Source organism: Terrapene carolina, unplaced genomic scaffold, assembly GCF_002925995.2.
Source record: "Terrapene carolina triunguis isolate 2854851 unplaced genomic scaffold, T_m_triunguis-2.0 Scaffold17, whole genome shotgun sequence".
Classification (NCBI taxonomy): Eukaryota; Metazoa; Chordata; order Testudines; family Emydidae; genus Terrapene; species Terrapene triunguis.
The window spans coordinates 1,144,734-1,171,734 of NW_020664368.1; the positions used below are offsets into that span (position 1 = coordinate 1,144,734).

At 44.0% G+C, this 27,001-nt stretch overlaps 1 protein-coding gene across 1 annotated transcript in view; it reads left to right on the forward strand.

The window, feature by feature from the left end:
* The first annotated feature begins 630 nt into the window (after positions 1 to 630).
* The window catches only part of LOC112120657 (maestro heat-like repeat-containing protein family member 2B), a 54,686-nt gene continuing 28,315 nt past the window's right edge, over positions 631 to 27,001 (forward strand). Inside the window, exons 1-18 of the mRNA XM_026647902.2 lie at positions 631 to 670; positions 2,717 to 2,859; positions 5,812 to 5,934; positions 6,795 to 6,957; positions 7,515 to 7,613; positions 8,903 to 9,054; positions 9,595 to 9,738; positions 12,525 to 12,617; positions 13,090 to 13,159; positions 13,272 to 13,385; positions 14,486 to 14,559; positions 14,823 to 14,945; positions 16,200 to 16,304; positions 18,348 to 18,489; positions 20,133 to 20,185; positions 24,520 to 24,627; positions 24,983 to 25,102; positions 25,355 to 25,477. Coding sequence (XP_026503687.2) covers positions 631 to 670; positions 2,717 to 2,859; positions 5,812 to 5,934; positions 6,795 to 6,957; positions 7,515 to 7,613; positions 8,903 to 9,054; positions 9,595 to 9,738; positions 12,525 to 12,617; positions 13,090 to 13,159; positions 13,272 to 13,385; positions 14,486 to 14,559; positions 14,823 to 14,945; positions 16,200 to 16,304; positions 18,348 to 18,489; positions 20,133 to 20,185; positions 24,520 to 24,627; positions 24,983 to 25,102; positions 25,355 to 25,477 — 1,989 coding nt within the window. The remainder of the gene's footprint in view (positions 671 to 2,716; positions 2,860 to 5,811; positions 5,935 to 6,794; positions 6,958 to 7,514; positions 7,614 to 8,902; positions 9,055 to 9,594; positions 9,739 to 12,524; positions 12,618 to 13,089; positions 13,160 to 13,271; positions 13,386 to 14,485; positions 14,560 to 14,822; positions 14,946 to 16,199; positions 16,305 to 18,347; positions 18,490 to 20,132; positions 20,186 to 24,519; positions 24,628 to 24,982; positions 25,103 to 25,354; positions 25,478 to 27,001) is intronic.

The window sequence follows — 27,001 nt, forward strand, 5'->3', positions numbered from 1 at the left end:
CAGGACATGGAAATGAAGTATAAATTTCAATTCATTGTAAAACAATATAAAATCAATATTTGTAATACAGTTCAATAAGGTTTCATCTGGCTTTTTGATCAACCAAATTAAAAAACAAAGGAAACCAACCAACCAACCAACCACACTCAAGTGTCATTGTGCATTCTCCAAGGCAGTTTCTTCTCTTTCTTTGGTGCTTTTATTTTATATAAATTCAACCAGGAGCAGATTTTCAGATTAAACCGACATTGGAAAGTGTGGCAAACTGAGAGAGGGACTGAACCAAAATTCAAAATGACGTAGAGAGAATGAGAAATTCGACACTGGAGCAAATTTAGCCACCTATTGGACTGCTTACATGTATGGGCCCAGATATTGAAATGTATTAAGGTTCCTAACATCTACTGATTTCAGTGCGAGTTAGGAGCCTAAATAACTTTGAGGATCTTGACCATGTAATTACAGCACATACCTGGTCAGCAGCAGCTTATGTGGTGTGTCACAGTCACAATGATGTCATAATAGTGCTTGCATAATCTTAACTGGTTATCCTGGACACGACTGACTGAGAGGCCAGCTGCCTATCAGTACGGGAGCTCTTTGGAGGTCGGACTGGAGGAAGTATTAAACATGAATACATTTGTGAGTGAGCAGGAGGTAACCGACAGAGGTAAGGGTCAGCATTGTATTCTCTATATCCATTCTATATTCACACACACATTTAGAAAGCATAGGCATACAGATAGATTAGCTGTAATGTTCTCCATTTATATGACCAGAACCTCAGCTGCTGTAAACCAGTGTCGCTCTGTTGACTTCCTTGTAGCTGTGTTGATTTACACCAGTTGAGGAGTTGGCCTACAACCTCTGGACCTGGAAACTTTCCTGAGAATCTGAGTTTCTATTGAATGCTATGGGGGAGATCTTCCTTCTTTTCTCCCAGTTGTTTTATGTTTATTATGGGTCCTCATTTTGTGTCTTCTGCATCCATGGAGCCAACATCTAGCTGTGGAATCCATCAGAGATGGGGGAAATTAGAACAAAAAATGCAGAAGGACTTCTCCTCTAGCTGTCTAAATGAAGCTCTGCTAATATCTTAAATGCAGGATAAGAAAGCATGGGGTCACATTTCTTAGCAATACTAGTGCTCCTAATCCGACATTATCATTACTGCAGCTAGATGGGCAATGTAGGATAGTTATGATTCAGTTTCCATCTGGGTGTTAGAAGTGAAGGATGCAATTTGCATAAAGGATGGGCAATCACCTAACCTCAAGCAGTCTTTCCTGGGAAGGGGAAATCTTGTTAGTTCCTCCTTCATGCTTTGGAATGCTGTTACAATGGAGACAGATAAATATGGCATTTCAGAGTTCTTGTTAAATAGTAAGTCTCCTGGAGAATTTCTGCCCACAGTTAAGAGATACATGGGAGATAAAATCCAGATTTTTTTAATATATCAGCTGTTTCATAGTTTCCTAGAGTTTAAGGCCAGCAGGGACCATTAGATCATCTAGCCTGACTTCCTGTATTTCACAGGCCATTAAAATTTCACCTAGCAACGCTACACTGAACCCAAAAACTTGTCTTGGACTAAAACATTTCAGTCTTTAGGAGACTAAACTGTTGTGTGCCATAGGCAGAGAACAGGAGAGACTGCGATTCCACCAATGCCTGAGGCCCTTGCAATGGTAGAGAATTGATTAGGTCAGATATACCCAGATGATCCTAGCAGGTGATCAGTGCCCCATCCTCCCACCCAAAGGTCCCTGCCAATCTGAGCAGGGGAAAATTCCTTCCCACCCACAAATCTGGAGATCAGTTGGACCCTGAGCATGTGAGCAGGACATCTAAGGAAACAGATTCTCTGAACCATCTTGGAGCACTGGTCCACCTTACCAGGTGTCCCTTCTCCTGCTATGGTCAATCCCTGATGCTTCAGATGAAGGTTGGAGGGAACCACCTGACCCCACTCACAGCGTACACCTAGTCAATTGTACATGGGGGGAAAAGTCCTTTATGACCTCTACAGGCAACCGGATGAACTCTGTTCCATGAGTCTTCTCTGCAAGTATTTAAACGACCATAAAATAAGATTAAAGGCTTTCTTCAAAACAGGGGGCCTAAAGTTAGGCTTCTAAATTCATACCGATGTCTAAAAAGTGGCCTGATTTTCAAGAGATACTGAGCCCCAAAAAGTTCCCAGCATAGCCAATAGGTACATGTGGGTGCTTAGGATTTTTGAAAATGAGGCCCTGACTAAGCAAAACTCTTAAACATGTGCTTAACTTTAGGTCTCTTTGTTGGCTTAGAGTTAAGCATGTGATTAGGATGCTGACTCAGGGCATAGGTGCCTTAATATGGATTTAGGAGCTTAAGTTTAGGCACCCAGTTTTGAAAATTTTGACCATAAATTATTATTCTGTATGCGATCAAAACTCTTGAATTGATAGTAAAGAGGAAAAGGAAGATTATTTTACGTGGGGATCTACTTGAAAGGAGCAAATTTTCTTCATTATGATTTCCCCACAAACACATTGGGTAGTTCAGCAAACAAACCTGGTCATCAGGCGCAAGGAAGAGGATTTACATGATTCCCAGGTCTACTTCTCACAGTGTTTGGGCTCCTGCAGAATCTTTACTGGACAGTGAATTAAAGAGGCTGGCATCAATTTCTACTATCAGTGGTAACCAGCCGAATCCTTTTATTTAATTTCAGGTGTTTATAATGAGGTTGTTTCCCTCCTGGCAAATATGGATGAGCAAGATAAGGGCAAAATTGCCCTCAGGATTGCCTGTATAGCTGAGACCAAGCTGGCTAGCGTTATGGCAGTTCTGCTAGAGAAACTGGAACAGGATGAGGTAGGGCAATTTCATGAAATTACATCCGCTTTCCATGTGTCCACACCAAATTCTGCCTGACGTCAGGGGGGTATGGGGAATGCATGGGGGTAATTCAGTATAGAACTTGGCCTGGCGCACCATCAGTATAATCAGTATTCATCCTTCTGTTCTCAGGCATAAACTCAGAATGCAAAATGCTGTTATTACAGATCAGGATGATATAATGCTCTATAAAGAAAGCGTTGTCCTTTTACACACAGTGGAGTACATGGGCTGGATATAGTAAAAGTACACTATAGGACTTGCAGTAATCTCTTCCAATAATACTTTGCCCTTCTTTAGCATCTTCATCCAAAAATCTTAAAGCACTTACCTAATACTAATGAATTAAGACTCACAGCACCCTTGTGAGAATGGTAAGCATTATCCCCATTTATGGATGATTTGTGTCACAGGGAATTAAGTTACTTGCTCAACACCACTTAGCAAGTTAGTAAAAGAATGTGAATAAAACCCAAGTGAACTGACTCCCTGCTCTAAATCCTAGGCTCATTAATTATGCACGTGCACAGTAGTGCAGAATTCCCCCAGGAGTAATATTCAGACCCCTTTTTCCATTTATGAATACTTGCATCCAACAAAGTCCATTTCTCTATTAAGGGCCAACACAGAAGGCATTTTAGTTTCAGTTAAAGTACTAGGAGGCCAAGATAAGCAGTTCAGTTCAGAACTGTACTTGGCCTCCTACTACTTTAATTATTTGAATTACTCAATTAATTATGTTAATTAATTTGATTAATTACTTGAATTACATAGTGCCTATGTATTCATAAGTTATCAGAGACAATTTTCAATTAAACAAATCCTCCTTACATTTAAAAATGAATGGAAGGAGCTTCTCCCCAGTGGAGCTGTCTGGTATGATTGCAGTTTGCAGAAGCAGTCCTTTTCAAGCAGAACCACTGGACTGTTTAGCCAGTCAAGACATCTGATTGGCTTTGAACATTCCAAAGTGCTTTATGACCTTGGCATGCAGGTCACATAGATTTAGAGACTCACAGGAGACAGAGATGGAAAAGACCCATTGGATCATCCAGTCCATTTCCCTGCTAATGCAGGAGAATTCCCAGCAGTCATTTTTCACTGTTTGGGCCAAACTAATTTTAAAATCCCCTAATGACTGAGCTTCCACTACTTTCCTAGGAAGACTATGTCATAGCCTAATAGACCTGTCTCACAGTTGGGGCATTTTTCCTGTTATTAAATTGTGTGTCTTTTTTTAATTTAATCCCATTACTCCTACTTTTATCTAAATGTATTATACTAAAAAATTCCTTTCCCTCCTTGGTGTTCACACCCTTCAGATAGGTGTATGGTATTATCATGTCTCCCGCATAGTCATCCCTTGGCCGCATCTGCCATAGGCAGCTCTTTCAGGCTGTCTTCAGAAGTAGAGGTCTGCTTGGGCCCAATTTTTAAGCCCAGCCTGAACGGGCCCCAAGCCCACTCACCTCACCCTGAGAGGGTTGAATCATTTTCCATCCTGATCCCAACCCTTCCCCCCAAACCGGATTCTGCCACCACATCCTGCTCATGGGGCCGGCGCAGCGGCAACAATGTGCAGCAATGGCTTCATCCTCTGACACTGCCCCCTGCTGTGCTGGGTATGTGCTGCAGAGAGAGAGAGAGATGCTGTGACTCCTTGGCATCCTCACTCCACAGTGCATGCAGCGCAGAAAGGAGGTGGTGGCTGGCAGGAACATGCGGTCACGGTTGTGCCGATCCCATGGGCTAAAGGAGGAGAGCCGACCTGACCTGAGTCCAAGAGGGGTTTTCTCATCCAACCTGACCCTGACGCCTGTAGTCAGGTCCCGTAGGATTTGGGTCAGGTTGCAGGGCTCTATTCAGAAGTCAATTCCGCCACCCCCCTGCATTCTTTTTTTTTGCTCTCCCATGAATTACTTCCAATTTGTTGAGCTCTCTGGGAATGTGGTGCTAGAAAATGCAACAATTCAGATGCAGTCACACCTCAGCTGAACAGAGAGGAACTGGTGTCTTCCTGCTTTGTGCCATGATCCCTGTGTGTAAAAGACCCAACCCACATGGCTCTTTGTGGGAGCCATCACACCTTGCATATACAAGTTGACTTTGTTTTTCACTGTCACCCCCAGGGCACTTGTTGCTTCCCACTTTTCTCCCTCCCATTATGTCAGTTACTTCTACCTCCTTTCCAGATGTGCTAGTTGGCAGTTTTCTGAAATGAATCTTGTTCTCTGCTCAGGTTTTTAATTTCTCTGTGTCCCTCTTTAGTTTTTCTCTGTCCCAACTGATACCACAACTCCTCCATATTTAGTATCATCTGTGAATTTCTACACTGATGGGCCTCATAAAAGACACCTTCGAGTGTGCGACTGTCAATGTAGATCTAACTGCTGAGCTAATTTCCCCTAGGAACTGTTGAGGACTTACTGCGGCAGTTGGGTATTTTGTAATTACAAATTTACAAATTCTGTCTGGAGTGGATAGAGCAAGGGCAAGGTGCTCATTTTTATTGTTTGTTTTAAATAAATGAAACTAGATAAGGGGGCAGTGAAGGGCGCTTATTCTGGCTCTTTTCTCTCCAGGAAGATTAAAATATGTAAATTGCTCAGCTGCTTCTGAAGTGCTGCTGAATGCGGTGATTGTGGAGGGCATGGCATGTTTTACACCAATTAAACCAATGGATTACTTGTGTGAGCATGCAGGCTGAGGAGTCAGTGTGGCCTCATGGATAGGATTCTGGATAATGACTCAGGAGACATGGATTCCCTTCCTGGCCACGGACCTGCTCTGTTATGATAAGACTTGGGCTAGTCATTTCATGTGTGGATTGTAAACTCTTTAGGGCAGTGGCTTATTAGCCAAATTACTGTGTGGACATCAAGAAAACCTTTTTCCAATTGTTTATTCTCTTTTATGTTTTGTCCGCAGCAAGACAGAGTTGACATTTACTGTGTCCTGGAGAAAGTATTACAGCAGGACACCGGGGCCCTAGAGAGTAGTCTACTGAACGAAATAATAACCCTGGTCTCAGACGACATAAGAGAGACTCAGGTAAGTTAGTTCTCCCGAGATACTAATCAAAGGATCCAAAGCTTTAACTAATTAAAACTTTCTTTTTTGGGGGGTAAACTATATACTGAAACGAAAATGTATTCTCCTGTTAGAGGCCCACACCTTCCTCCAGACCAAAGCCCAGGTCCTAGACAGCACTTGTGCACATGCATAGGATGGGAGAACTCACATGCGAAAGTTACACATGTGCTTAAGTGCTTTGCAGGATCAGGACCCGAGACACATGATATCAGACACAGAGAGAGGCCTATGGTTTCTTAACGAGCAAGTCTTTCCCGAAGTCTACTAGGGATTTCATTATTGATCCTGATGTTATGTGGAAGGCGCTCTGATACTATAGCGATAAGTGGCAGTATAAAGCCCCAAGACAGACAGAATCTGAGCTATCTCCAAAAGAAGCAGCATTGGATTTAGAATATAGTTTGCCAGCAGGAAAACTCATGGAAAAATCCCTCTCTTGTTCCAAAGGAAGTCAGCCTCCTTTTGGGGGACAGTTTATTCCAGGAAAGCTCTCTGAATATCTTGAAGCCGCCCAGTCTGTGTCTCACTACCTCCTCAGGGAAGAGCAGGGGAAAATATCATATGACATCCACCACAAGTAGCTAATAGTAAATAGTCTAACTAAGCAGCTTGCAAGGAACTCAAAGGCTGAAAATTGTTTAGCCAAATGACTCGATGAATATTTATGACTAATGACTCTATCCACAGAAAGTTGGGAGGGTTCATTCACAACTTATGCACAGAAATAAGGACTTGACTCATATAAACAACTCTGGCTAGTGCAACCGGCTTCAGTCACCTCAGTCTCTCTCTCTCTCTCTCTGGTTTTTTTTTTTTAGGAAGCAACAAATGAACTAAAAGTGGCAGCTAGCAACACCTTAGTGACCCTGGCACGCTGCTATTTCTATGAGGTGATGTCTGAGCTGCAGTGTCATCTGCAACTACTGGAGGAGCCTGAAGAGTATATTTTCATTACGCTGGGCAACCTGTCATCAGCTTATGGTATGGTAACGTCCATCTTTTGTTTCAAAGTTATTGTCTTTCATTTAAGGACAGGGGATTACACTCTCTACCTAAAAATGTTACAGCTAAACAGAGCTCTGTTTGCGTGTGTGCATGCGTGTGTGTCTGGGGAGAGACACAAGATTAACTGCTGTTGCTAGTTCTTGGCTTCCAGATCATGAGCTATCCAGACGGAGGTGCAAGCTCTAACTTATGCCCCTGACTGAAGTTCCTTGAGGATGGGAATGAGTGGAAGATCAGGTCTAGTGGACCTCTTCTCCACCCCACTTCCCATCCTGCCCCAGTGCTCTCTCCCCTTACTCTGGGAGTGAGTTGGGCATCGGGCACAGCTGTACCCTGGTAGAGGATTCCCCTCTTCAGGGTGAATCCCCCACTGGCTTTCAATGGCTGCTTTAAAGCCATTCTGCTCTGCTTATGCAGCATAAAATGGCCTAGGAGCCCATAGCATCCTGCCCCACGGTGTTTCTAAGTGTATTGTAAGAAGGCAGAGAGCAGCTGATTATCTTTCTTCCTTCTCTTCTGGCCTTTTTCTGCAGCACTTAAGTGTATCCCATATGTGGGAAGGACCCTGAACGCCATGTTCTCCATGTTGGAGTCAGTCAAGGACAGCAGGCTGAGACAAGCATTTTGTGGTGGTAAGTGCAGCACTTACTGTAGTGCCCAAAATGGATATTGAGGGGGGTCTTGGTACAGATTGAAGTGACTGACCAAGTTTGCAAACAGGCCCTGAACTATGCTCCCTGCCCTGGATTGCACCAGGTGCTGCATTCCTTGGCTGCCGTGGCACTCAGTGAAATTGAGAGTGCTCTGTACTTTGCAGGAGGTGCTGAGCATTTGTAAGTTCAGGCCCTTTATGACTCATGGATATAATTTAAAATAAACAGACACAAAGGCTGACACTGCCCATCTGCCAGGAGGCTCCTGGGGGAGGAGGTGAAGGGAGCAGATTTCATTACCATACATTTAAAAAGCCCCTGTTTTCCACTCCTCCACCCATTCTCTCCCCTTAGTTTCTTTATCATCATCTCCTTTCACCCTCTTTCTCTGTCTTCTCTTCCTCTCCACTTCTCTCTTCCTTTGCTTTTCAGGTGATGCTCAGTAAGGGGTTAATCCTGTGCCTTTGAGATAAATGGGAATTTTGCCATCAACTTCCTAGAGAACAGGATTGGGCCCTAATTCTTCTTAGCAAGGACACTAGATACACCTACTTTTAGGGCAAAGTGCTCCCCAATACCTTCAAATCCCAGTAAAGCCAATGGATGTTAGGGGCACTGAACATCTTTCAGACAAACTGTAACTCAAGATGAAATCATACAGTGTTAGGGTTAAATAAACAATAACTGCAGAGGTCGCGAGTCATTCAGAGGAGAGCTGGTTGAAATATTTTGATTTTTAATTATATTTTCCATAATTTTTCTTTCCAAATTTGATGAAAAACAAACCTGAAAAATGTCAATGACAATTTTGATCAGGAAGTGTGCATCCAGTGTTTTGGAGCAGCTAAAGAGGTGGCTGAATTTTTTTGATTTTTGAAAAATATAAATGATTTTTATACTTTGCAATTTTGAAGAAAAAAAAAAACCTATCAGTAAAGATTTTTCATTGAATTTAAACTGCTTTTTCAACCAGCTCTAATTAAGAGGTAACAAGGAAGGGAGAAAAAATTTGTCTTCAAATGATGGTAATTGAAAAAAGATTGAGAGATATGCAAATTTAAAAGCCTTTTCAGAAACAAGACATGGAATGGGGGGAAGAGAAATAGCTCAAAATTGATGTGGGATTTCAGCGTGTAGTCCTGAACTAAGCAGTAGCTGCCATGGAATTGTAGTAAACTTTAGGCCTGGGTGAGTTCACTGATAAAGCAACTTCTCCTCGTTACTAATATGTCCTTTTCACATTGCCTGTCTTCTCTCCTTCCATGCAGTTCTGGAAAAATGGTCAAGGGCAATCAATCTATTTTTGACTACCTGGGGTAAGAACACATTCCCCAGCATGGGTACATTGCGATTCTTCGATAGAATTCTTCCATTCTATTGTTATGTGACCAGCAACTGGCTGAAATGTGAGGAGCTGCAGGTGAGAATTGCTGGCTTTCTAAACCTTTAGCAGAAATTGTAATGTTAAATTCTATGTATCTGTCACTCTCTGTGATGATGGCATTTAATGGTAGGTCCTTTTGGATGGAACAGAGTGTCATGTAAAACATCTAAAACCCATATATTTATAATGTCACCACATCATGGAAATTCTGTCTGTACACAGTGTACATAGCTTCTAGTTTTATGCACCTAATGTGCAGATGAACACGGGATAGTGGGCTAAATTAATTCCTGGTATAAATCCATTCAGCCCCAGTGGAATTACAGCAGTTTTGAGTTGGCTGAGAATGCATACTAATCTGGGGAATATTTTACCTGGTATAGTTGTGAGGTGCATTAGAATATAATCCTGAAACCAACCCTACGAATCCCGGTTCTTTACCAGGACATATTGAGATAGGGCCGTTCCTACAGTGGAACAAGGGAAGTTGCACTCATTAGAAATAGAAAAGGTGTGCCCATTGGATGATATTGAATGAATTCTTAGGAACATAAATTCTGTATCTCATCTATGCAGCTCAAGCAGGCCATCATCAAAGCCCTTGGTCCCATGATGAGCCTCCTGCTACACAAAGAGGAGTATCACGATCTGGTATTTGAACCGATCTCATGGCTCCTTGAGCAATATAAGGAGGACATTGATGTTTTTCACGTCACCAAGGTGAGGTACCACTCATTAAGGTAACTGTCTATGCGTGTGCATGTATGAACTGCATGAGGAATTTGCTGCCAGTGGGGTTTCCTGGTCTAGACAGTGACTTGTTAGATAATAAATATCCACACGAGTTCTGGGTTTATGCACATGGTGACCCAGGCAACAAGATTTGTAGGTAAATGCCTCTTATGAAAAGCATCCTCTGTTTCCTGGGGAGGATGATAAGGAGATGATAAACAAAACACCTGCCCCACTCCCCAACAAGATACTCCCTCCTTGTGATTTCCCAGTACATCCTGTCAACTCTGTGTCTCTCTTTTAGATCATAAGCTCCTCAGAGCAGGGGCTGCCATATGTTGTCTCTGGTCAGTACCAAACCAACTGTCAGTGGTTGAAAATTAATACTAAGGAGGCTTGAGGGTGATTGCTTTGGCTTATATAACTAGATCAATATAAAAGCATTGCCTGTCTATTTCATCTACCGTTGTATGCAGTGCTGTTGTAGCCATGTTGGTCCCAAGATATTAGAGTGAGAAGGTGGGTGAGATAATCTAATTAAAGATATTGTCTCACTCCCCTTGTCTCTCTATTTCATCTACCTCAGTACCACATGAGCAAGAAGTAATGGGCCATATTCTGTCTTCAGTGGGGCTACACAGTTGTAAATGAAGTCATGAGACCAGCTATAACATCTTGGTAGTGATATTTACTCACCATCTCTGTTGGTTGAAGCTTTCTGGTACAGAGTATGTGGTCACTTTTGGGGTTGAAATACCCATGATTTGGAGGGAACCAATGCATCATGGACTTGTTTGATAGCATCAGGGCACTACACAACTGCTTAAACATAGTCAAATATGTAGATGGCATCAGAGACATTCTGGAAGCTTCAAGCAGCAAAGGAGAAAAGTGTTTAGATGCAGGAAGGAATTCGATTTTCATCTTTTTTATCAATAACCTGGCAGAGGACATAAACTCATCACTGATAAAGTTGGCAGATGAGATAAAAATTGGGAAGTGGTAAATAATGGAGAGGACAGCTCACTGATTCAGAGTGATCTAGATCACTTGGTAAACTGGGCGCAAACAGGTGCATTTAAATACGGCTGAATGTAAATGTATGCATCTAGGCACAAAGAATTTAGGCCATACATAACATGATGGCGGATGCTGTTCTGGGAAGCAGTGACTCTGAAAAAGATTTTGGGGGTCATGATGAATAATCAGCTGAACACGAACTCATGCTGTGGCCAAAAAAGCTAAAGCTGGGATGCATAAAAAGGGGAATCTTAAGTAGGAGTACAGTGGTTATTTTATCTCTAAATCTGGCACTTGTGTGACTACTGTTGGAATACTGTGTCCAGTTCTAGTGCCCACAATTCAAAAAGGGTGTTGATAAATTGGAGAGGATATTGACAGAAGAGCCACAGTGATTAAAGGATTAGAAAACATGCCTTATAGTGGTAGAATCAAGGAACTAAATTTATTTAGTTTAACAAACAGACAGTAAAAGGGTGTGTGATGGGGTTTACCTACCCTGCATTGGTTCAGCAGGGGTTAATCATACTTTGTGGGCCGAGGAGGCCATGCCCCCCCATATCTGCTGGGCATGCTTCAGCTGGAACCAGAATATGAAAGAGCCGCTCAGCTCAGGCTGAGATGACTGCCGAAGGGAGCAGAGGTGCATTGCAGGCTCCCGCAGAGAGACTGCCAGAACTCCAGGATTCAGAGGCCAGCCAGACTGTGGCTGCAACCGACCCCCAGCCACCCAGTGCCAGAGATGGAGGAGAGACCACAGAATCCCGGAGACTACCAGCTGCGGAAGAACGGGTGGGAAGTAGCCTAGGTGGACTAAGCACTGACCCAGTTGAGGTACCGGGCTTTGACTCGGCATGTTTTGAAAGGATCCCCGCTGAGTTGGAGGCAGATACCGGCAAGACAGGGCCCTGGGCTGGGACCTGTGGAATAGGTAGGAGCCAGTAGAGAAGGGCTGGCCTAGGCAACACTTCCCTGCCGCAAAAGGTGGTTCTATTGACTCTGGCCACTAGGCCGCATTGCCCTGCTGCCAAGGGCGGTTCCATTGTCTCTGGCCACTAGGCTGCACTGCCCTACTGCGAGAGGTGGTTCTATTGACTTTGGCCACTAGGCCGCACTGCCATACCTAGAAGGGCAGCTCTAGTGACTCGTGCTGTTGGGCCGTGGACCCTCACCGAAGGGCTGCTGCACTGATCCCGACCATTAGGCTATGCTGCCCTAGGAGCCAGGACTGCTGCGGTGACTAGGGAGACTAGGCCAGTGGGGCCACCCCAGATCTACTTCAATTCCTCCACAACCTGGTACCAACCTGACGGGGTGGACCTGTCCTGTAACAGGGTGACTTAATTACAGTCTATAATATCTTACACGAGGGACTCATGTTTTATAATGGGCTCTTCAGTCTAGCAGAGAAAGGTGTAACTTGATCCAATGGCTAGAAACTGAAGCTAGACACATTCAGACTGGAAATATGGCTTACATGGTGAGATAATTAACCATTAGAACCATTTACCAAGGGCTGAGGCGGATTCTCCCTCACTGACAGTTTTTAAATTGAGATTGGGATGTTTTTCTAAAAGCTCTGCTCTGGGAATTATTCTGGGCAAGGTCTATGGCCTGTGTTGTACCGGAGGTCAGACTAGACAATGGCAATAATCCGTTCCAGCCTTGGAATCTACGAATCCCCTGAAGCTGCTTCAGTCACTACATATTGCTCCTGTGTGTGCCCACCATCTGACTTTCACCCTCTGTTGCAGAGTCTGAGCCAGCTCTTGGAGGTCTCTTGTGAATATGAGATCCCTCTACCTAAAGAGAAGTTTCAAGCCATCTGCAGTGCTCTGCACAACCAGGTGAGGGGTGGTTTTGCTTGGATCCCTTGAGCTTAGGCACAGCAGATCTGAAGCATATTAACAATCAAAATCTATCGAATGATAGTGCAGAGCCTGGGGACCTCCTCATGCCTTACTGATTTCTGCAGGCTCAGGAGTAAGCAGGTAGCGGTCTCATTTTCTTAGCTAATATCCAGCTCAGTTTGTAAAGCAATTTCACCATAAGCCTATTATCAGGGGGAGTCAGAGTTGTATAGTAAAAACTGTGGCTGTGTCTTGATTAGATCAGCTCTGCTGCTCAAAACCCTTTAGCTTCTCTTATCTAATGTATTGGTCATTGTGTTTGATTCTTGCTGTGCATTCAGTACCATCTACCTGGGGTTCAGACCTCTATTTGGACAAGTAGGAAGTGGAAGCTTAGAAATTAATTGAACGTTTTCTTTTCAATTGCTTCTGATTAGTTTTTCTTTGACCATTTCCTTTCTTCCCACAGATCTGTTCTCAAGCTAAGCCGCTCAGCACGGAAAATCATGCAGAGCTGTTCAATTGTGTAGTTCTGCTAGGTAAGGGGAAGATACTCTGAGTTACACAGTGGTTTCCTTATAACTTCCTTTGTCAGGTATGGTAAGAATAAGAGTTCTGTTGTCAGTGAGGACGTGATTTGTTCCCTTGCAGCCCGTTCTTCTCCTGACGATCTGATCGCATTTTTGCACTCGCAGCTGGAGATTGAGAATGAGGCTGTTCGTGTGGCCTCTTTGAATCTGCTCAGTACTATTGTTGGTGCCAACTGTAAGTAACACAGGAGCAACTGTGCCAGCTGCCCTCTTGGCCGACATGCTGAGGGTTGAGTTGGGGACATCCAGAGCAGGGCCGGCTTTAGGAAGTGCTGGGCCCGATTCGTGGAGCTTGTATTCACCAGGTGACGCTCCGAGTCTTGGGCAGCGGGTCCTTCACTCACTCCGGGTCTTCGGCAGCACTTCGGCGGCGGGTCCTTCACTTGCTCCGGGTCTTCAGCGGCACTTCGGCGGCGTCTCCTTCACGTGCCGCCGAAGAGACGGAGGGAGTGAAGGACCTGCTGCCGAAGTGCCGCCAAAGACCTGGAGCGCCGCTGGGTGAATAAAAATTAAAAAGGCCACTGGGCACGGGGCCCTGTTAGGCGTGGGGTGCGGGGCTCTCTTAGGCACGGGGCCCGATTCAGGAGAATCGGGGGAATCGGCCTAAAGCCGGCCCTGATCCAGAGCTAAAAGCATGAGCTACTATAGATTGAGCTAAAGAACCAAGGCTTTGTAGGCACGGCAGGGCTGTAACAGACTCATTGCCTCTGCAAATGGGGCACAGAGTCTCTATAACACACAGTCACCAGTGGTTTGGATCTCCACTAAGGGACCAAATGCTGCCCTAAGTTACCCACCTATGGCCACTCAGAAATCAACAGGTTCAACTAAGTGCTGAATGTAGCCCAAGATATTTTTCAACTTCAAATACACAAGTTAACTTGGGGCTAATGCATGTTAACAATAATCAGATAAAAATAAAATAGGACTCCTGACTCGATATTCGTCAGTATTATACACTATAGATTAGATTCTGAGTTCTGTTATACTGGTGTAAACACAGATTAACTTCAGTGACCTCAGTCTATCTAACGCTTTTATAATATTTCCATCATGGTAGTATGATGGCACTCTTTATAGAAATGGAATTACTTTAGATTTACACTGGTGTAACTGAGACCAGAGTCTGGTCCTATGTTTTTCCCACTGATTCTGTAGATGAGAGAAGCTCGGTACTATTCTTAAATAGGGCCCTTTGAAATCCAGGATTAATTCCAATGTGGAAAGTGAGTGAGTGGAACAAAGAAGTACTGTACACCTCTCCTTATCTTTCAGTGCCCGAGACAAGAGTTAAAAACTTTCTGATTGTGAAGGCAGTGAAATCCACTTTCAGTGATCAGAATGCTAAGGTAAGATTGTGTGTGGAGCAGTGAAATATTTCAATTTTTTTCAATGCTATAGGATGAATGGATATCTGGGTGGAGCTTTCATTCAGATCCAGAGGAGAGACTGCAGACTAGAGAAGGCATATCATTCTCCTGCCAGTGTTAAATGTATCCACGTTTATAATCTAAGGAGATAAACTCAAAAGCATAAGGAGTCTCATATCCTATCTCCTATTTCAGGCAGAAGGGATAACAATAACTCTTGTGTGTAATCTCTACTCTTGCAGGTGAGGAAGGCAGTTCTTCATTTTATCAGGAAGCTGCTCAGTTCAGGAAGTGTGGAGAATTGTGCAGAATGGGATATGGTAGCATATGTTTTCCGCGAGTTCAGTGTGTCCACCAGCAAACTGGTAAGGAGAGTTCTTAACACTTAGGACTTGGTCCTACCATACTTGCATGCTGATTGCTCCCCTTGCCTTCTGTGGGAGTTTTGACTCAAGGACATGAATGATTAGAGCCAGAATCTGATCAGTTATATTGGTGTAAAGTCAAGGTAACTCCACTGACTTTAGTGGCATTACTCTGGATTTATACTAGTGTAACAGAGATCAGAATCTCACACTGGGTATTTACATCTAACAGAGTTACCTAGGTTACTCAAACCTCTGATGAGACATTGAAAATTCTGAAAACACCATTTTTCAGTGAAATGTTCTTGTACAAGGAAGTACATCTTTTTGTTTTAAATAGACTCTCCAGAGAACATAATGATGCCCAATTCTGTGGCTGTTGAAGCATACATAAACTATCAGCAAAACACCGAGGTTATGCAGGCTGCATCCCAGACTGTCAGGAGCCTGGAAAAGCTTGCTGCATATTTCCCTCACTACATACTCTACTCTACATGTACTAGTTTAAAAATATCTTCAATCCGTATTTCTATCCATGGACACAACCAGGGGCTCCAGACACTTTGTGCTCCATGACTGGATCCATGATATGTATTAACATAAACAGTTCAACTTTACAGTAAGTTGTTGATAGAATCACACTATTTCACTAGGAGGGTGGTGAAGCACTGGAATGCTTTACCTAGGGAGGTGGTGGAATCTCCTTCCTTGGAGGTTTATAAGGCCCAGCTTGACAAAGCCCTGGCTGGGATGATTTAGTTGGGAATTGGTCCTGCTTTGAGCAGGGGGTTGGACTAGATGACCTCCTGAGGTCCCTTCCAACCCTGATATTCTATGATTCTATGACACTCACTACACACAGAATGACCAAGCTGGTTGGGGCATCAGAACAAACAGAGTGGATCCCCCTGGTTCTGCATATTTATTTCCACTGGGCGGAGTCTGAATGTTTTTCCTCAGAGATAAAAAGATGAAACAGTTTTTCAAATTTAAAAAAATTTAACACTGTTGGGGAAACTCTTTTGTGTTCAGTGAATCATTCCCTTCGCTTTAGGGTTTTCCTAAGCCTGGGACCTGACCCACCAGTTAGGAGTTTCTATTATTCTCTTTCCTTCAGACGTTTGTGCACTTCCAGTGCAATATAAAAGCAGGCATAGGTCAATGTTCAAGATGGCTTCGTAAGAGAAGGACACTGATTCTATAGCCAGTGTCTTACTACTAGCTCATAAGTTCTATATAGCTATCTCACAGCAGGGTACAACACTTCTCACCCAGGCTATTGAGGAAGAAAGCACTATCCAAACCCTATGCATTGACATCCTGCAATGTCTGGACACCTCAGTCAGTGGAATGACCCAAGTAAGTGACCTGTTGCTACTGCTTCTTGAAATAGGGACGTTCTTCCTTACGTTCCTTGTACCTCTCCACAAGGAAGCTTTTTGCACAGTCAGCATAATGGAGGAACAGCATGTCAAATTCATGTCAGGGATGGTGTGACCCCTTCATCATGGAGTAAGTGGTTCACATTAGAGAAAAGATATAAAGCAACTTAACTGGAAGGAATCATGTTGCAGAGATCTTCTCTTAATTCTTTCCACTGTCTGAACCCCCCCTTCTGAAATTTAGATTTGGTGATCCTGGATTTGAACAGATATTGGGGCTGGGGCTGTGCCTTACATAGGTCTGTAAAGTTCTGGGTGAGTTTATGGTGCTATCTAAATAGCTCCATAATGCTCTAATGCAGGGAAAGAGGATTCACCAAACAAGGCAGTGTATTTAAAAGACAGAGTGCGGGGGCACCGGACAGGTAGAGTGAGATGATGGGGAGAGAGAGATGAGGTGATAGGTTAGGGAAGGGTCAGTGAGGAATACAAGGAGAAGCTACATGACAGGGAGGGATTCAGACAGCAGGATAGTGGAGGTGGGGGAATGGAAATAGCTATGTACTGAACAGTCTCGCTCTTCTCTGCAGGTGTTATGGCCAAGGCTTCTGGAGTACGTGGTGCCAGCTCAGTACACTGGTACTTTGGCGCCTCTCTGCAGATGCCTTAGGGAACTGGCTGAGAAAAAGCAGCAGGAAGGAGAAGAAGCTGCTTGCCTCGACTACAGTGGAGCAGGTTTATAACAGAAACTCTTTCATTTATTCTCTCCAGGCACACTATGAAATGAACAGGTTCAGTCTGCTCCAGTTCTCTCGTCTGCAATCAGGAGGCTAAAATGAATGAGGGATGGTCTTGTGATTACAACATGGCCATGGGAGGGAGCTAGGAAACGTGGGTTCTGTTCGCAGCTTGCCACCAAAATTCTGATGTGATCTTGGGGGAAATCACTTGATCTTTCTCTCTCAGCTTCCCCACTTGTGAAATGAAGGCGTAATTAATGCCAACCTCATAGAGGTGCTGTGAGGCGGAATTCATTCCTGTTTGTAAAGCATTTTGAGATGCTCAGACTGAAAGCACTGTGGAAATGCAAATTATTATCAGCTGTATTCAACATTGGTGGGCACGTTGGAAATGGATAGGTGAATAACATCAGCAGGACTCAAGTATCAGGGGGTAGCCGTGTTAGTCTGTATCTACAAAAACAACAAGGAGTCTGGTGGCACCTTAAAGAAGGGAGTTTCTTCGCAAGTGGAGAACCAGTGTTGACAGGGCCAATTCAATCAGGGTAGATGTAGTCCACTCCCAATAATAGATGAGGAGGTGTCAATTCCAGGAGAGGAAAAGCTGCTTCTGTAATGAGCCAGCCAGCTGGCTGGAATTGACACCTCCTCATCTATTATTGGGAGTGGACTACATCCACCCTGATTGAATTGGCCCTGTCAACACTGGTTCTCCACTTGCGAAGAAACTCCCTTCTCTCCATGTGTCAGTATATAATGCCTGCATCTGTAACTTTCACTCTATGCATCTGAAGAAGTGAGGTTTTTACCCACGAAAGCTTATGTCCAAATAAATCGGTCAGTCTTTAAGGTGCCACCAGACTCCTTGTTGTATCAGCAGGACTCTCTGCAAAACCTGGCATAATTAATGATAGTCTGTTTCTTTCCCTAGTGAAACTCCCTACACCCCAGGGGCTGCTGGCACGACTCCTGGTGAGTAGACCATGAGAAATGTGAAGTGAGACAGTTAACTATAAAAATCAGTTTTATAGCTAGATGCTTATAGACAGGCTGAGGAATGTGTATGATTGGATCTCTCTCTCTCCGCCCTCTCCTGAGACACACTGTTCTGCATCCTCATACTAGCTAGAATGCTTTCTTCTTCAGGACGACACTGCAGTAGAAGCAACAACTCTATTGTATGGTCTCCACAATGGGAGAGTCTGAACTATTCCCTCCTTCAGGAACAAACTGGTATTGTGCTGACAAAACTTAGCCTGTCCTTTCTCTCTCATTGACAGGTAGTAGCCTCATCCCCTTATGAAGGAGAAGGACATGGATGTGCTGCCTTGCAATTACTTGAGGCCCTGCACCACAATATCCATGAAGCAGTGGGTGAGATGTGGGTACTAAATATCCCACCTCTGCTGCAGTACATTGAAGGTAAAGTGCTAGTTAGTAGGAGTGCGGTCCATGGAGAATAGAAGGGAAGCCACAAAATGCAGCTTCGTATTGACATGTGTTGTGCCATTCCTGCTGCAGTACATGGGAACAGTGGGGAATTGAAATTGGGCTTCTAGGCCCTCACTTTTCCTTCACCTGGATAACTGTGAACCACTGGGGTAAATCCAGAGTTTAACCACTGAGGCCAATTCAATCAGGGCAGAATCAAGCCAGGAAGGTTTCAGCTGAATGGAAATTTTACAGCAGTTCCCCCCACACCTTTGCTAGGTTATTAGTTGGGAAGGTGAATACACATGAAGCTGGAGGTTAGTGAAATATTTGGAGTTACATATATAGTCTGATTTTGGAAACTGAATTTTTCTGAAAATTAAACCCCATGTTTACTTTCAAGGGTGATTCAATTAAAAAACCCAGAGTTTTTCTTTCTGTAAGGAAACCCGAGCCATAAAAGCTAGGTTGACCAAGTGGGTGCCCTTTGTAGAATCTAGGTATTATGGGCCTAAAAATGTCTTTCACCAATTTTACAGTGGTATGAATCTATTGACCTCCGTGGAAAAAACCCTTCAGTCAGTGTAGGCCAAGGGTAGGCAACCTATGGCACGCGTGCCGAAGGCGGCACGCGAGCTGATTTTCAGTGGCACTCACACTGCCTGGGTCCTGGCCACTGGTCCAGGGGGCTCTGCATTTTAATTTAATTTTAAATGAAGCTTCTTAAACATTTTAAAAACCTTATTTACTTTACATACAACAATAGTTATATATTATAGACTTATAGAAAGAGACCTTCTTAAAACGTTAAAATGTATTACTGGCATGCGAATCCTTAAATCAGAGTGAATAAATGAAGACTCGGCACACCACTTCTGAAAGGTTGCCGACCCCTGGTGTCGGCTTTGTCTACACTATGGGGTTATGCCAGCAGAGCTCCAATGACGTAGCTGTGCCAGTACAGTCTCTGTGGAGTATGACAGACCCTATGTGGAGCACAAACCCGATATCTTTCTGAGGAACATCGGACCCCAAAATGTTCAAGTGGGTTTGATATTCAAAAAAAGATTTAAGAAATGAGCTGTATCTTCCCTAGTTGTTGTTGCTGTACAGAGTCCCCAGTATTACATTGTGCCGACATTAAAGAAGGGTAGGTTAGAGCTGGACATTCAGAAACAGGGCCAGATTCTCAGCTGATGTAAATCAGTATAATTCCATTGACTTCAGTGAAGCTACACCGATTTACATCAAGTTAGGATCAAGTCCAGAATCTCTTATTATGCAGGAAAAGTTTGTATTCACATTAAACCCAGTCTTCTGACGTGCTGAACAGTTTTGTGATGTGCTAAGCACCCTCAGCTCCCATTAAAGTCAACAGGAATTGGGAGTGCTCAGCATCTCACTCCTGGTGGGTTGACTGACCCTGAATAAAAATGCCAGCAGGGTACATAACATGATACTTTCTGTTGGTCCAACAAAGAACGTTGGCGTAGGTCCCATTTAGCCTTGAAAGCCCAGGTATGTTACAGCTTGGCAGACCAGGAGTTTTAGAAGGACTGATTGCAAAGGAGATACCTGGGACGACTCTTCTTGCTAACCTAGGTGACGTTATTGTTTTGCCTCCTGCTTTATAGGAAACACAGAGAATTCCCTGGACCATGAACGGTGGGAGCACATGCTGCTTCAGGTACAGGATGACTTTCAGCTGTATTGTCACAGCCCTCCCTCCACCCTCCAAATGTATCAGCTGGGGAAAGAATAATGATAAATTATTCATTATAAGCAGAGCTGGTCAAACCATTTCATTTGCAACTTTTGTTCAGTGAAAAATGGCCTTTTTTATTTTCATGGGACATTTTCAAATTTTTCAGTTTTTTTTTTTTTTTTTTTTTACACAAAACAAAGCAACCCCAACCCAAATAGAAAATGTTTAGTTTTTTGAAACTGAAGTTGATTTGGGTTTTTTTTTTCCCAGTTGCTTTCCTGTTTGTCTCCTCCCCCCTCCAGCTTTTTCAGTCACAAAGTGGAAGAGGGGAAAACAGGCATGGGGACAAGGGATAAAGGGAAGGAAAGAGGGAAAACAAAGAATTGAATAATGGTCATTTTTGATTTTGAAAAGCAAAATATTTTTTGTTTTTTCACTTTTCATTTGTGTGTTGAAAAATCAAGGAAACAAAAAAATCCCACTTGTTTTGTGAAATGGACTTACTATTGTTCAACCAGCTCTAGTTATAAATAACTCTGTATTACCACTGGGAACAACACAAAACTTAACCAGAAAACCAGCATGCTAATGGTGCTAATGCATCACTGGGGGACATTTAAAGGATTCTTTTTTTCTATTTGCCACTCAAAAGAAAATTTGCTCTGAGAAACCCAAAAAGGAAAAGAGACAAGAGAAGGTTTGGTGACCGTATCTCATGGAGAAGCCTTTCTGGTCAGAAAGAGCTCTTTACAGCCTCGTGTAAATCCAGACAAGGAACATTTTTATGGCGAGCGCTGAAAATGAAAGGAAAGGACCTAGTGACAAATAAGCCCCAGAAGGTTTGGAGTTCCATTTGGGGTTGGATTACACTCTAGAATTTCCCATTCCAGATCCAGCCTCATTTGAAATTCTTTGGGCTAAAAAATCAAAGAAGATTAGGTTCTCTTGTGAGGTTTCTGATATTTTCTGGCTGCTGTTCAAAATTCGGGCCTGAAACAGCAAAGTGCTGAGAGTTACTAACCTCTTGCTGACTTCAATGGGAGTTGAGGGTGTGACCCCAGGTCCTTTGGGTACCCAGTGGCAGAGGCCACAGGAGTGCATAGGATTACCAGGATTCCCTGGATCTGATCTCCATATAATCAAAAACAACAAGGAGTCCGGTGGCACCTTAAAGACTAACAGATTTATTTGGGCATAAGCTTTCGTGAGTAAAAACCTCACTTCTTCGGATGCATAGAGTGAAAGTTACAGATGCAGGCATTATATACTGACACATGGAGAGCAGGGAGTTACTTCGCAAGTGGAGAACCAGTGTTGACAGGGCCAATTCAATCAGGGTGGATGTGATCCACTCCCAATAATAGATGAGGAGGTGTCAATTCCAGGAGAGGAAAAGCTGCTTCTGTAATGAGCCAGCCACTCCCAGTCCCTATTCAAGCCCAGATTAATGGTGTTAAATTTGCAAATGAATTTTAGTTCTGCTGTTTCTCTTTGAAGTCTGTTTCTGAAGTTTTTTTGTTCAATGATAGTGACTTTTTAATCTGTAATAGAATGACCAGGGAGATTGAAGTGTTCACTTACTGGCTTATGTATGTTACCATTCCTGATGTCCGATTTGTGTCCATTTATTCTTTTGCGGAGGGACTGTCCGGTTTGGCCAATGTACATGGCAGAGGGGCATTGCTGGCACATGATGGCATATATAACATTAGTGGATGTGCAGGTGAATGAGCCCTTGATGGTGTGGCTGATGTGGTTGGGTCCTCTGATGCTGTTGCCAGAGTAGATATGGGGACAGAGTAGGCAACGAGGTTTGCTACAGGGATAGGTTCCTGGGTTGGTGTTTCTGTGGTGTGGTGTGTAGTTGCTGGTGAGTATTTGCTTCAGGTTGGGGGGCTGTCTGTAAGCGAGGACTGGCCTGCCTCCCAAGGTCTGTGAGAGTGAGGGATCATTTTCCAGGATAGGTTGTAGATCGTGGATAATGCGCTGGAGAGGTTTTAGCTGGGAGCTGTATGTGATGGCCAGTGGTGTTCTGTTATTGTCCGTGTTGGGCCTGTCCTGTAGTAGGTGATTTCTGGGTACCCGTCTTGCTCTGTCAATCTGTTTCCTCACTTCCCCAGGTGGGTATTGTAGTTTTACGAATGCTTGATAAAGATCTTGTAGGTGTTTGTCTCTGTCTGAGGGGTTGGAGCAAATTCGGTTGTATCTGAGGGCTTGGCTGTAGACAATGGATCGTGTGATGTGTCTTGGATGGAAGCTGGAGGCATGTAGGTACGTATAGCGGTCAGTAGGTTTCCGGTATAGGGTGGTGTTTATGTGACCATCGCTTATTTGCACTGTAAATAAGTCCCTCCGCAAAAGAATAAATGGACACAAATCGGACATCAGGAATGGTAACATACATAAGCCAGTAAGTGAACACTTCAATCTCCCTGGTCATTCTATTACAGATTAAAAAGTCACTATCATTGAACAAAAAAACTTCAGAAACAGACTTCAAAGAGAAACAGCAGAACTAAAATTCATTTGCAAATTCAACACCATTAATCTGGGCTTGAATAGGGACTGGGAGTGGCTGGCTCATTACAGAAGCAGCTTTTCCTCTCCTGGAATTGACACCTCCTCATCTATTATTGGGAGTGGATCACATCCACCCTGATTGAATTGGCCCTGTCAACACTGGTTCTCCACTTGCGAAGTAACTCCCTGCTCTCCATGTGTCAGTATATAATGCCTGCATCTGTAACTTTCACTCTATGCATCCGAAGAAGTGAGGTTTTTACTCACGAAAGCTTATGCCCAAATAAATCTGTTAGTCTTTAAGGTGCCACCGGACTCCTTGTTGTTTTTGTAGATACAGACTAACATGGCTACCCCCTGATACTTGACACCATATAATCAAAGGGTGTCATGTAAAGCCTTTACTGGATACCTGTGCCACACGGATCATCATAATCATTGCACAGTGACTGGATGGATAATATATAAGGCGTTATGGTTGTATACTGAAAGTTATGCTTTTAAGGTCTGTGAGTTGGGGCTGGTCACCAGAAAGTGATCAATAAGTTTCTTTCAGGCAGGAGATGCTTATCTGCCTGAATGGCTGTATGTAGATGAGTAATTCTTCACAGTGGATGCTAATCAATAGAGCAACATTCTAATCAAGTGATTGCAAAGTCTCCAGAGGAGATTCGATACAAGAAAAACAAACAAACAATAGGGGGTACTCTGTTTACAAGTGAAGACAATGGATGCTTGGAACTATATCTAGAGGTCCAGAGGTATCCTGTACCAGGTATCCTTCACCTATTGGACGAACTGCCAGCTGGCTTGTCTTATGAATGGAGGATCACATTTGGTTTGGGTGTTTCATGCTGGGAGAGAGATTTGGGGGAGCTATCCTTTGTGAGACAGGGGAATGGTTGGTTATCTAAGTTTAAGCTCTAGAAGTATGTTATGATTTTATTTTTATGTAACCATTTGTTTACATTAATTTTACTTGCTGCTTCTCAAATCTCTGATCTTTGTGAATTAAACTCTACTTGTTTTCACTATAAACGTATCTAAGTGAAGTATAGTTGTTTTCACTCTAAACGTATCTAAGTGTGTTAAATGGAGCGGTGATGCTGAGGTGACACCGATGACGTGGTGTGTAGCAAACCTATGAATTCTGTGAGTGTCCAATGGAACAGGGGCTGGACATTCTGGGGCTGCACAGAGGGCTCGGCGGTTGGAGTGTACCAATTGCTTATCTGTAGAAGGACAGTGGAGCTGGATGGGGTGAGAAGGGTGTGCTTGTGTTTCCTGTGGCTGGCAGAGTCAGGAGCTGACACCTGGCAGGCACAGAGAAGGCTTCCTCCTGCTAAGGGCAGGTGGTAGTGAGGTACCTCACAATCCTGGGGACCCTCGGGAGGTGGCATAAAGGGTCCATAACACTTCAGAGAAGGTTCCTGGTCCTTCATAGTCCAGGGCCCTTTGTTCAAAATTTATTAGACCTATTCTCCATCCACTATAAAATCACTCCTCAATGGTCAGATTTCTTGGCTCCATCTCATTCTCCAATTCACTGTCTATCTGGGTTTGGAGACTGAGAGGAATCATCAGGCAAAGGTTAAAGAACAACAGGCAGAGGAAGTCTGGGTTGTTGATGTTTATAGTTCTCAATAGGGAAATAATCTTCCCATGACACCTGAATATTGGAAAGTTTACAACAGAGAACAAGGAAGAAAAAAAACACCAAACAAACAAACAAACCCCACAACAACCCCCAAATTCTTGCAATTAACCATCTGCTTTAACTCTTGTTTTACACTCAGTTCCTAAGAACATCTCTGGAGATGATAGGCGACAGTGCCTGGAGCAGCCAGATAAGCCTTGAGTTGAGCCAGCAGATGGCCGGCTATGCCAGCCCCTCCAAAGAGAAGGTTTGTTATCTGTTAAGGCTTAGTTTCTAGTTAATTTCCCTTGAAATTCTGATTGGGGGGCAGCATAAGGCTTCTCTCAAGGCTTCATTACTTTATATTTTATTCTGCATATAAAATTTGTTTTTACTTGTTCCCTGCTCTCTTGCCCCCCGCCCGCCCTTCCAATATTTGCTTGGACAGGCTGCTTGTCTGTACTGCATTGTTGGTTCTCTGGCTGGGCTAGATGATGGGATGTTTCTGCAGTATGGATGCTTGGACTTGGCTATCTTGTTCCTTCCTGAGTGTTGCTGAGCTGGGTCTGTACTGACAGGCACGTTGTGTTACTGATATCTCAGGGCTGGTCTCTTTCTTTCAGAGTTTCCTGTATAAGGCGCTAGGAACGTCCTTAGCAGTTTGTCAGGACCTGGTCCATGTTAAAACACAGATTAATACATTTCTGACGACAACAAATTATATGGAAGACCCTGAGAGAGAGGTGAGGACTCTGTCCCTCTCCCCACTTTACCAAGTAATCCCTGAATGCTCCCTGTGAGGCTCAGCTCTGAGTTGGCCTGGGACAGATGCCATTTTGCTTCATATCCTCTTCATTGCTATTTCACTCAGCCCCCGCTGCCCATGTGTCTCAGGCCTGATTGGCACTTTACACCACTTCAGGTGAAAGGAATGGACTCGTGGGGTCTATCAGGCACCTGGTTAGATCCTAACCAGTATTTTTCTTGGGTGACAGGGAGTCATTTCCATCCTCGCATTGTCTGCTGAGAGCCACTTGGACCTCACCTTGAACGCACTTCAGGAGTTTGGGGCTGCAATGAGCAAGGTTAAGATTTCTGGGTTCATCGGCCGCCTGAAGGTAAAGGAGCCAGGGGCTTCTCTCAAACTTTCTCTCCCTCTAAAGCAGGGGCAGCAACCCTGCGGTAGTGTCTGCTCTGGTCAGCTAGCATTGTCCCCCAATGTATGCGTTCTGCATGATGCCTGCAGTTAAGCAGAGAGGAGCACAATCTGGAGCTGGGGTTCTCTCAAATGATTTTTATCGTCTGATGTCTTTTCCATGCAAGCAACTGATGTAGTTCCCACACATTGTGCATGGGAGGGGCGCTCAAGCCATGAGACATCAGATGATAAAAATCACTTGAGAGAACTCCAGCTCCAGATTGTGCTCCTCTCTGCTTAACTGCAGGCAGTCTGTTGTAAAATGATGGCAGATACACTGGAAGGTAGGGATAGGATACAGAGGGACCTAGACAAATTAGAGGATTGGGCCAAAAGAAACCTGATGAGGTTCAACAAGGAGCAGAGTCCTGCACTTAGGACGGAAAAATCCCATTCACTGTTACAGACTAGGGACCGAATGGCTAGGAAGCAGTTCTGCAGAAAAGGACCTAGGGGTTACAGTGGATGAGAAGCTGGATATGAGTCAACAATGTGCCCTTGTTGCCAAGAAGGCTAATGGCATTTTGGGCTGTATAAGTAGGGGCATTTCCAGCAGATCGAGGGACGTGATCGTTCCCCTCTATTGGACATTGGTGAGGCCTCATCTGGAGTACTGTGTCCAGTTTTGGGCCCCACATTACAAGAAGGATGTGAAAAATTGGAAAGAGTCCAGCGGAGGGCAACAAAAATGATTAGGGGGCTGGAGCACAAGACTTATGAGGAGAGGCTGAGAGAACGGATTGTTTAGTCTGCAGAAGAGAAGAATGAGGGGGGATTTGATAGCTGCTTTCAACTACCTGAAAGGGGGTTCCAAAGAGGATGGATCTAGACTGTTCTTAGTGGTACCTGATGACAGAACAAGGAGTAATGGTCTCAAGTTGCAGTGGGGGAGGTTTAGGTTGGATATTAGGAGGGTGGTGAAGCATTGGAATGGGTTCCCTACGGAGGTGGTGGAATCTCCTTCCTTAGCGGTTTTTAAGGTCAGGCTTGACAAAGCCCTGGCTGGGTTGATTTAGTTGGGAATTGGTCCTGCTTTGAGCAGGGGGTTGGACTAGATGACGTCCTGAGGTCCCTTCCAACCCTGATATTCTATGATTCTAAAACTAGGCAAATATCTAGATGAGTTGATATACCCCTGGAAGACCTCTGCAGACCCTCAGGGGTACACAAGTACCCCTGGTTGAAAACCACTGATCTAAAGGATAGAGCAAGAGACTAGGCCTCTGGGCTTCCATTGCTGGCTCTGCATTTACTCACTGTGCAGCCTTAGGCAAGACATTTAGCGCCTGATCTTGTACCCACCAGTGTCAACGACTAAGCTCCCGTGTACTTCACTGCTGTAGGTTCAGCATTTTAGGCTCTCTGTGTCAGAGTGACCCGTGGGAATGATGGAGATACTAATAACTCCCTACCTCACTCAGTTATTATATTGCTTAAATACTGT